At 42.7% G+C, this 10,818-nt stretch overlaps 1 protein-coding gene across 1 annotated transcript in view; it reads right to left on the bottom strand.

Moving 5' to 3' along the window:
* Positions 1–911: 911 nt before the first annotated feature.
* Positions 912–10,818, bottom strand: part of LOC134932377 (carboxypeptidase A2-like) — a 94,096-nt gene continuing 84,189 nt past the window's right edge. The window contains exons 8-11 of the mRNA XM_063926749.1: positions 8,039–8,129; positions 5,071–5,270; positions 4,393–4,477; positions 912–1,267 (exon numbers count right to left, since the gene is read on the bottom strand). Coding sequence (XP_063782819.1) covers positions 1,080–1,267; positions 4,393–4,477; positions 5,071–5,270; positions 8,039–8,129 — 564 coding nt within the window. The 3' untranslated portion in view covers positions 912–1,079. The remainder of the gene's footprint in view (positions 1,268–4,392; positions 4,478–5,070; positions 5,271–8,038; positions 8,130–10,818) is intronic.

Genomic DNA, 10,818 nt, shown 5'->3' with positions numbered 1-10,818 from the left:
TGTATGGACCCTAAACCTCCTACACATGTTATTTCACAGCTCTATGCTAACCTTATCGAGGGTCTTTTTGCCAACCCCCCCTCATTTGAGGCGGCATGGGAGAAGGATCTACAGGGTCTGATTTCTGACCTGGATTGGGGGGCGATATTTTGTAACGCCCAAGCTAGCTCCATGTGCTTAGCTACGCTAGAGACTCTCTATAAGATCATATACCGATGGTATAGGATTCCAGTGGTACACTTGCTGGAGATGTAGGTCGCATGTAGGTCACTTTTTACATATTTGGTGGGAATGCCCGGCGCTCACTATCTTTTGGGCTGATGTATTTACATGTACTAAAGCAATATTGAAAGGCGATATACCCAAAGATCCGGGATTCTGGTTACTGAATATTACCACTGCGGACGCTAAGACGTATAAACACTCGACACTCAGACATCTCAATAATGCAGCTAAAGCGGTTATTCCCACGCTGTGGAAATCAACAAGGGCGCCTTCAGTGAGGGATTGGTTTAAGAGGGTCGACTACTATATGGAGATGGAGGATATTATTACGTTTACAAGGGGCAAGGTTTCAAAATTTCCCCTTGGCTGGAGATCAAATCTACTTTGTTATACCAGCATTATATTGCTGGTGTTCACTCTTCTGCTCCATCTGGTAGTTGATCATATAATTTCTATGTGACTCTGTTTGCAGATGCTACTATAGCTATTCATTCTTGATTCTGTTTTATTGGTCTTTCGGACTCCCCGGTTCTCAGGCCCCCTTACTTTCCTCCCTTCCTTCTTGCTATCCTTGTTTATTCTTCTTTCTCCCATGCTGGGTCTCGTCCCAGTATGTTCTTTTCTTTCTATCATCCTCACTCTTACTGTTTTCTACTATTCTAAAACAAAAATGCACACAAATTCGGTTTGATGTCAAATGTCGATTTTATTATTGTAAATGATTGTTCTTTATTGACCCGAATTTAATAAAAACAGTTTATACAAAAAAAAAAAAGAAAATTGTAACTAAAAAGCTGAAAACAATTAAAAACTAGAAAATGTTGGTTGCATGAACTACAAATACAGGATCCTGTTTAGTAAGGGTTGTCACGTATGTGCTCCAGGATCTTTTTCAGCCCCAGCCAAGTCTCCTGTGCTGTTGGAAGGATCTGAGTTGCAGGAAGCAGAAAGCCAGAACGTCCAGTGTCTCTCAGCTCAAAGGCAAATGAGTACTTGATTCCGATGTCATAGGTCCAATCGATACTTCCACCACTAGCTTGGTCTGAAGCAAAGAGACAGACAAGGTACAATTCTTATTACCAACAATGCAAATTTCTGAAATGTTTCAATAAAGCCTTAATGTATCTCAAAGTGAGCTCACATGCAAACACATAGGATCTGATTCTGTGTCGGATGCAAACCTCACACAGTGCCAATGTACAGGTAGTTGAGTGATATTTCCTACTACTCATGCACAATGAAAGGAATAATTGCCACAGAAAGTTGCCAGCATCAGCATGCTTAGATGTGTGTGTTATGGGAGTGCTGTGGGTGTGTCAGTAAAGTGATTGCATACACAGACTCTTAAATTGGGTACACACTAATCCAGTCCTCATAAGATCTGATGCCCAGTCATCAACCTGCTCCAACATTAGACAAGTGGGTAGTGGTGCAGATGACACATTGCATCTGCAATGAAAGGGCAAGCAAGTATTAATAATGAGTCTAGCTCATTGTAGTATGCCCCCACAGTGCCATACGTCATAACTAAGAGGGAGGAGGCAGTCTCTCCTACTTACTCCTCACTCAGGGCCAGAGGGCATTGCTGAGTATCCACCGCAATGCATGATAAGTTATACATGAGTCCAGCTCTAGCTGTTCCAACTCCTTCATTCTTACTTTCCACAGCTTGGCACCACCTCTCGTAATCTGAGGGGAGATATGTCATTGCAGCTTGACGTCTCTGCCCATGTGAGGTCAATAAGCCGTCAGAAGGCGAAACCTGCAGCACTGCACCCCAACCAAACTGATGTGAGAAGTCACTCCCAGGGGGAGGGAGTGATGGGCATAAAATATATTATTATTATTATTATCCATTTTTTATATGGCGCCACAAGGGATCCATAGCGCCCATTACACAGTACATAATCAAATGAGCAAACAAGAAAACCGCACTTACAGTTCAAGACAATATAGGACAGGTATGGAAAACCAGGGGTTAGGTGGCATCAAAGGGAGTAAGGAGTATAAGATTGTGTAAGTAAGAAAAGGAAAGGCACATGAGGAAAGAAGTCCCTGCTCTTGCGAGCTTACAATCTAAAAGGTGAAGGGCTAACAGACTGGGGTGACACAGAAGGGGTAGACAGTGAGCATTCACAAGAGGGTTAAGAGGATAGTGGAAGGAGGTGAGGGGAGGGGGAAGGAATGGTGGGCATATAATATACATATAGATATACAGTATTTGTTCATATTGTCACTATATAGTCATTACATTGTAGAGGATAAAAGGAAGGTAAGAGGGATGAGCTGCCTAATGGAACTGCTGGGGAGGGTGGGGCAAAATTACAAGGGAGAAGAGAGGGAAAATTAAAAAATGAAAAGAAAAAGGCATAGAAGACATAAAAAGATGATAGATATATACATCTATGTTGTGAGGTCACTGCCTGAAAATGGGAAGAGCCAGGACTGGAAGTGGGAGGAGGAATGAGTCTAGATCTGCCCCTGGTGCAAGTTTTGCAACCAATGGTGGTTTCTAAAGATGCCCCAAGTGAAATTACAGCTCTAGAGACACTGAAAGTGGACATCTCAGTCCTTGCACATCAAGGCACACCAGGTGAGGGACGGTTACAAGCATTAGCATAAAGTCGCTGGAACAACTATGGCAAAAGATGCTAAAGTGGTTGCAGCAATGTGTAACTCAGAATTAGCAACACAGTGTTCACATATGTACAAGCAGCCATTGAAGTCAGGGGATACTATAGAGGTTTAAGAATCATATCCAACTTAATATATATATAAAAAAATAGACTTTTAGTACAGCACTGTGCCTGACATAATGCCAATATCTCAGGGGAGGGAAATTAAAATGTACTCAAAACTCAAGAGGAGTGTTCCTAAGAGAATGTATATGCACATAAAGCCTTTTCTGCCTACAGTAAAAGGATCACCATTTTGTCCATGTTGAACATCAGTTACATATAAGTTTAAAAAACAAATAACTATGGGCCAGATGTATTAACTGTCAATTTACATATTGGAGCTGATTGGCTGGTGCGTTATCACCTTGCACTTATCACTGCTTTACCACTTCTCCAGGCTTAATACATCTGCCGGCTTAAAGGCTTTTTTACACTGCACCGATAAAACAGATAAACCGCATGAAACTAACAATTATTTTAGACACATTTTAGTTATGCATTTTTTATGCATCTTCTGTGTTTTTGATGCATTGCTATTTTGTGACATAACTGGCAGTATGCATGAATGCAGATCAAATGGGTTGTGCCATGTTATAACAGTTTGCTGTATTAAATTATTAGAACACAATTGTGGGGACGAGCCCAGAAGAAACCATTCATCCTATTTTAAATGCATTTAAAATCTTTATTAGTAAATAAAAAAACATAAATCACTCAGCCAATAGTCTTTACAGGTTAGTAGTATTATTATAAATGTAACTGTACATCATGTGAAATAGTAGGAAAGAGTGAAGCACATCCAACTCTCCCATGCCTAACAACAATTTTACATATGCCACATGTACTGTACTTTACCAGAGTGTGCTATTACTCGGTGGCACCTTGGAGGCATGAGCGGGTATAGCTTTCATATTGTTGTTTGGTGGAGAACTGGAACTTCTACCCTCTCATTGCTATTTCACATCTCAATCTAAAATAATACTAAACTGTAATGACATTACCCTTCAGTGTAATTATATTATATGTTTAACAGTGAGATATTGATGAAATCAGATAAAACTGATATTTACTGTAAACTACAGTATATTCTCTTCTCTGTGGGCTGAGAATGTGATCAATTAATTCTATTCTACTGTTTTCAGTATGAGGTAAAGATTGTTTGAAAAGCCACTCCATGTGAGCAGGTAGGTATCAATATACCGGCACCCGTCATCCCAGCGGTCAGAATCCCGACCGCAGGATGCCAGGCACCGGAATTCTGGCAGCAGGGAGAGCGCAAAAGAGCCCCTTGCGGGCACGGTGGCGCACTACGAGCACAATGCTATTTATTCTCCCTCCAGGGGTGTCGTGAACACCACAAGTGGGAGAATAGGTGTTGGGATTCCGGTGGTCGGTATCCCGGCGACGGTATGCTGAGAGCCGGGATCCCGACAGCAGGGATATTGAATGCATCCCCATGCGGGCAGAGTTATGTTACATATTTACTTACAAATTGTAGAGCAGATTGTTCCAACTGTATATTGAGTGCCATACAGAGAGCTCAGTGCACTAGCAGCAGCTTTGCCAACATTATTCTAGAAAGATAAAAAAAAGAATAAATATGCAGTTAATAATATTGAACACTTACCAATCAGTGTCTAATGCTGGGTACACACTAGACGTTAGCGTGTACCCAGCGATATTGTGTGCAGCGGGTCCAGGTGGGTTGGCGGCACCAGCAAATGCATACACACTTGCTGATGCTGTGAATAACGAATGACGGCAGGGGTTGCGTGGGTGGGGGGATGGATGGAGCGGGGATCATGCTGCCTTCGGCACCATGGTATCGTCAACGACATTCCCTGATTGGCCTGCATGTACGGACGACCGGGGATGTAGTTGACAATCCGCGGGAGCGCACATTGACGACGATAAAGTACGTACACACTGGATGATATGAACGATATGTCGTTCCAAAATATCAGAATCTGGCATATCATTCAGAGTATCGTCTAGTAGTGTGTACCCAGCATAACACACAGAGATTACAGCACTGCTTTCTCATGTTTTTCCACAGATTCATGTATGGTGACATCCAACCCCTTTGTTGTATGATTCGCTGGAAGATTGAGTGCTGCCTAGGTATTGGGAAAGTAAGATTAGAATCGTGAGACGTATACTAACTCACCAGTTCTGTAAAGTGAGCAGGGTTGGTGCACTTGTATCCATAAGGGAAGAGAATGTACTGAGAGTAGCTGTGAATGCTCACAAAACCTTTGATTTTGCCATGTCCCCTAATAAAGTTTGCAATCGCCTTGACTTCCACCTCAGACTCAGCTCTAGGACCACGGTATGAATCAGAGCAGGGGTCAGCGCTGGCTCCAGGTCCTGCAAGGAATTTATATATGAATTAAAAATAGTAGGTGATAAATCTAACTTACTGCTATGTATATACAATTTAAGTGTCGACAAAGAGAAGGAGGGACTTGCACATAAGTTAAGGTTAGGATATGTTTTTCAGATACTCCAGAAAGATATACAGTAGCTCAAAAGGATAAAGTTATAGGTCCCATGCTACACAGTTGGCTTAGTATACCATGGTTAGCATAGCAGGCATTTTCTCTTCTAACAAAAAAATAAATAAAAATCTATACTAGAGTGCAATTTCCATAAAGAACGCTAGGTACAGAACAAAATGCATTTGCATCCAAAATTTGTGATGCAAATATGGCTCATTTACATGTTTATATTAAGTTGCACACATTTCATGATAAAATTAATTGTATAATCATTTTCATGAAGATACATTTTAAAAAAACATAAAGATACAGGGGTCAATTCTAATAGGACGAGATGGGTCCTGTGAGCCATTTTCACAGCGAACTCCCGCTGAGAAATTAATTTGCAGTCCCATTCCAAACTTGTATTGCTTTTTCTGAGGAAATTCACTTTTGTTGCACACCCCTGAGCGGATGAAAAGATTTGGAAGATCCTTATTTTAAGGTAAAAGTGTCAGGACACTGGGGGTCATTCCGAGTTGTTCGCTCGTTGCCGATTTTCGCAACGGAGCAATTAAGGTGAAAATGCGCATGCGCATGGTACGCAGTGCGCATGCGCTAAGTATTTTAGCTCAAAACTTAGTAGATTTACTCACGTCCGAACGAAGAATTTCCATCGTTGAAGTGATCGGAGTGTGACTGAAGGAAGTGGGTGTTTCTGGGCGGGAACTGACCGTTTTCTGGGAGTGTGCGGAAAAACGCAGGCGTGCCAGGATAAAACGCAGGAGTGGCTGGAGAAACGGGGGAGTGGCTGGCCGAACGCAGGGCGTGTTTGTGACGTCAAACCAGGAACGAAACGGGCTGAGCTGATCGCAGTGTAGGAGTAAGTCTCGAGCTACTCAGAAACTGCTAAGAATTATTTATTCGCAATTCTGCTACTCTTTTGTTCGCAATTCTGCTAAGCGAAGATACACTCCCAGAGGGCGGTGGCCTAGCGTGTGCAATGCTGCTAAAAGAAGCTAGCAAGCGAACAACTCGGAATGAGGGCCACAGTGCAGTACCTCTGGTACACATCTCCTGGAGGGGCTTAAATAGCTTGGCCAATAGATACATGTCAGTTTTCAGGTGAATTTTTCTGAAAAGTTCAATAACGGGTTAAATGATTTGGGACAGGTACAGTACATGGATGGTGGCATTCCAACTTTTTATAATCTTGTATAAATAAACAGAAAAATTACTATACATTTTTCTCTACCCCAAAATGCTGGAAAGACTTTCATTTGATGAAAAACACGTGCTATAATTTTCCATTATCAAAAAGTGCAAAAATCAGTCATTTGACAGATTTTAAAAACCTCCAGCCATTCCCTTATGGCCACTAACAGCCTTCTATATAGCCCTGCTATCTCCTGCTATGTCAGTTTTTTGGGTCCACTCCAGGACGGTTTTCCCACTTTTTCTTACATTTGTCCCAAATGTTTTGTAGAAAAGTTGTGCAACCTCGCAGCAGGTTCCGTGAATTGGCATTTCTAATTGGATCTTGCATTTTCCTGGTGCGCATAATGAGGGTTGTGTGACTGGTGCAGCTGCCCAAAGTCGGGTTAAGGGCCACATGGGCCTCAGGCTGAAAACGATCAACAGCCTACTGTGAAAATCGGAGGAGCAGTATATGGGTGTATACCCCCCCGTACACTATCAGCTCCAATGTCTCGTCAATATGTCAAAGTAGAAAAATGCAACATTTTGTAAGGAAAATAAAAAATAAAATTTTATTATGGCTTATGGTCGACTGAGTGACCAACTGTGGCCATAATAATGCTGTGATGAGAGTGGGCCTATTTTTATGTGGAGCCATTGGGCTGTAGTCCCATTTGCCCTTTTGTTAGTCTTGCCCTGCTGCTGCCCAGGGTGCATGGCCAATGAGACAACACAGTCAGTGCTTGGAGAGGTACCCTGCTGTATGGAGAGGTGCAGAGCACATCTAGCACATATCTTCCTGCTCCGCCCAAGGTTAGTTCAAAAACCTAAAACCTTCACATAAGTGTGGGATAGTTGGGGGTGATAGTGGTATTTGGGGGTGATAGTATGGAGTGGGCTGCATGTGGCGCAGTGCTCCATTACATTAGAAGAAAAGAGCAATATATAAAAAGTATATTACCCAAAACACTTATATTTAGATTTTCAGTTTTTAGGAGATGAAGAGGGACATGTACTAAGCAGTGATGAGAGTGGAGAAGTGTGGCAGTGGAGGAGTTGCCCATGGCAACCAATCAGAATTGTTGTAACATTTATGATTTGCATACTATAAAAGTATACAGAGCAGCTGATTGGTTGCCAAGGGCAACTTCTCCAGTGGCTCACTTCTCCACTTTTATCACTGCTTAATACATGTCCCTCATAGTCTATTAACTTTGAAAAACACAGATTTTTTTCAATGTAAAAAACTTTTTTTTAATAGTAATCAATGAATGTAGCCAACACATAAGCACGTGTAAAATCATGCAGACAAATCTGTGTAACTGAAAGGTTATTTTTTACGTTATAATAACTTAAAAACAGTACACTCAGAGAGTTAATACCTGTATAGAGAATAAAAAGACATTTGCTCTTAGTGATTAAAGAGTGAATAGGGAATATTGCTTGAACAATAATAATTACCCCCAAATCCTGCATCCCAGTTTCTGTTGGGGTCAACACCAACACATCGGCTACCGCTATTAATGGCACGGGTTTTGCGCCACATACGGTCCTAATAAAACATAGAATAACATTTAAAATAGGTAGATAAAGTAACATGAATTCACAACATGTCTGGTAGGTATAACGTTATGCACTGGCATCATAACGTGGGTGCGGCCCGCACCCGGGTGTCACCAAAGTGTCGGCTCCATTGCAGTGACAGAAGCCGGGTGCTGCAGTGTGACAGTCTCCTGCAGCACCCGGCTCCTGTCATAGATGAGGAGCTGACAGTACAGGAAGACTGTCTCTGGGGGCAGACCAGCATCTCCAGAGATGCTGGGCATGCCCTCGGAGTGATGATCGCAGTATCCCTGCAGGGCCATGCCTCTCTTTATATGGCTATGGTCCCATATGTGAGGCCACAGCCTCTTTGTCCCGCAAGAGCGCGGGAGATTCAGGCGTGGTGACGCCTCTGACATCATGATGTAATTAGAGATGAGCGGGTTCGGTTTCTCTGAATCCGAACCCGCCCGAACTTCATGGTTTTTTTCACGGGTCCGAGCAGACTCGGATCCTCCCGCCTTGCTCGGTTAACCCGAGCGCGCCCGAACGTCATCATGACGCTGTCGGATTCTCGCGAGACTCGGATTCTATATAAGGAGCCGCGCGTCGCCGCCATTTTCACACGTGCATTGAGATTGATAGGGAGAGGACGTGGCTGGCGTCCTCTCCATTTAGATTAGAAGAGAGAGAGAGAGAGAGAGATTGACCTGATTTACTGGAGCTTAGGAGTACTGTAGAAGTGTAGAGAGTGCAGAGTTTACTAGTGACTGACCACAGTGACCACCAGACAGTGCAGTTTTATTTAATATATCCGTTCTCTGCCTGAAAAAAACGATACACACAGTGACTCAGTCACATACCATATCTGTGTGCACTGCTCAGCCCAGTGTGCTGCATCATCTATGTATATATATCTGACTGTGCTCAGCTCACACAGCTTATAATTGTGGGGGAGACTGGGGAGCACTGCAGTGCCAGTTATAGGTTATAGCAGGAGCCAGGAGTACATATTATATTAAAATTAAACAGTGCACACTTTTGCTGCAGGAGTGCCACTGCCAGTGTGACTGACCAGTGACCTGACCACACTGACCACCAGTATAGTTAGTAGTATACTATATTGTGATTGCCTGAAAAAGTTAAACACTCGTCGTGTGACTTCACTTGTGTGGTGTTTTTTTTTTTATTCTATAAAAAACTCATTCTGCTGACAGACAGTGTCCAGCAGGTCCGTCATTATATAATATATACCTGTCCGGCTGCAGTAGTGATATATATATATTTTTTATATCATTATTTATCATCCAGTCGCAGCAGACACAGTACGGTAGTTCACGGCTGTAGCTACCTCTGTGTCGGCACTCGGCAGTCCATCCATAATTGTATACCACCTACCCGTGTTTTTTTTTTCTTTCTTCTTTATACATACATACTACTACATCTCTTTATCAACCAGTCTATATTAGCAGCAGACACAGTACAGTACGGTAGTCCACGGCTGTAGCTACCTCTGTGTCGGCACTCGGCAGTCCGTCCATAATTGTATACCACCTACCCGTGGTTTTTTTTTCTTTCTTCTTTATACATACATACTACTACATCTCTTTATCAACCAGTCTATATTAGCAGCAGACACAGTACAGTACGGTAGTTCACGGCTGTAGCTACCTCTGTGTCGGCACTCGGCAGTCCGTCCATAATTGTATACCACCTACCCGAGGTTTTTTTTTCTTTCTTCTTTATACATACATACTACTACATCTCTTTATCAACCAGTCTATATTAGCAGCAGACACAGTACAGTACGGTAGTTCACGGCTGTAGCTACCTCTGTGTCGGCACTCGGCAGTCCGTCCATAATTGTATACCACCTACCCGAGGTTTTTTTTTCTTTCTTCTTTATACATACATACTACTACATCTCTTTATCAACCAGTCTATATTAGCAGCAGACAGAGTACAGTACGGTAGTTCACGGCTGTAGCTACCTCTGTGTCGGCACTCGGCAGTCCGTCCATAATTGTATACCACCTACCCGAGGTTTTTTTTTCTTTCTTCTTTATACATACATACTACTACATCTCTTTATCAACCAGTCTATATTAGCAGCAGACACAGTACAGTACGGTAGTTCACGGCTGTAGCTACCTCTGTGTCGGCACTCGGCAGTCCGTCCATAATTGTATACCACCTACCCGTGGTTTTTTTTTCTTTCTTCTTTATACTTATACATACTACTACATCTCTTTATCAACCAGTCTATATTAGCAGCAGACACAGTACAGTACGGTAGTCCACGGCTGTAGCTACCTCTGTGTCGGCACTCGGCAGTCCGTCCATAATTGTATACCACCTACCCGTGGTTTTTTTTTTCTTTCTTCTTTATACTTATACATACTACTACATCTCTTTATCAACCAGTCTATATTAGCAGCAGACACAGTACAGTACGGTAGTCCACGGCTGTAGCTACCTCTGTGTCGGCACTCGGCAGTCCGTCCATAATTGTATACTAGTATCCATCCATCTCCATTGTTTACCTGAGGTGCCTTTTAGTTGTGCCTATTAAAATATGGAGAACAAAAATGTTGAGGTTCCAAAATTAGGGAAAGATCAAGATCCACTTCCACCTCGTGCTGAAGCTGCTGCCACTAGTCATGGCCGAGACGATGAAATGCCAGCAACGTCGTCTGCCA

Source organism: Pseudophryne corroboree, chromosome 6 (genome assembly GCF_028390025.1).
Source record: "Pseudophryne corroboree isolate aPseCor3 chromosome 6, aPseCor3.hap2, whole genome shotgun sequence".
NCBI lineage: Eukaryota > Metazoa > Chordata > Amphibia > Anura > Myobatrachidae > Pseudophryne > Pseudophryne corroboree.
Note: the sequence above shows the minus strand (reverse complement) of the source record. Positions and strands in the feature narration are given on the sequence as shown.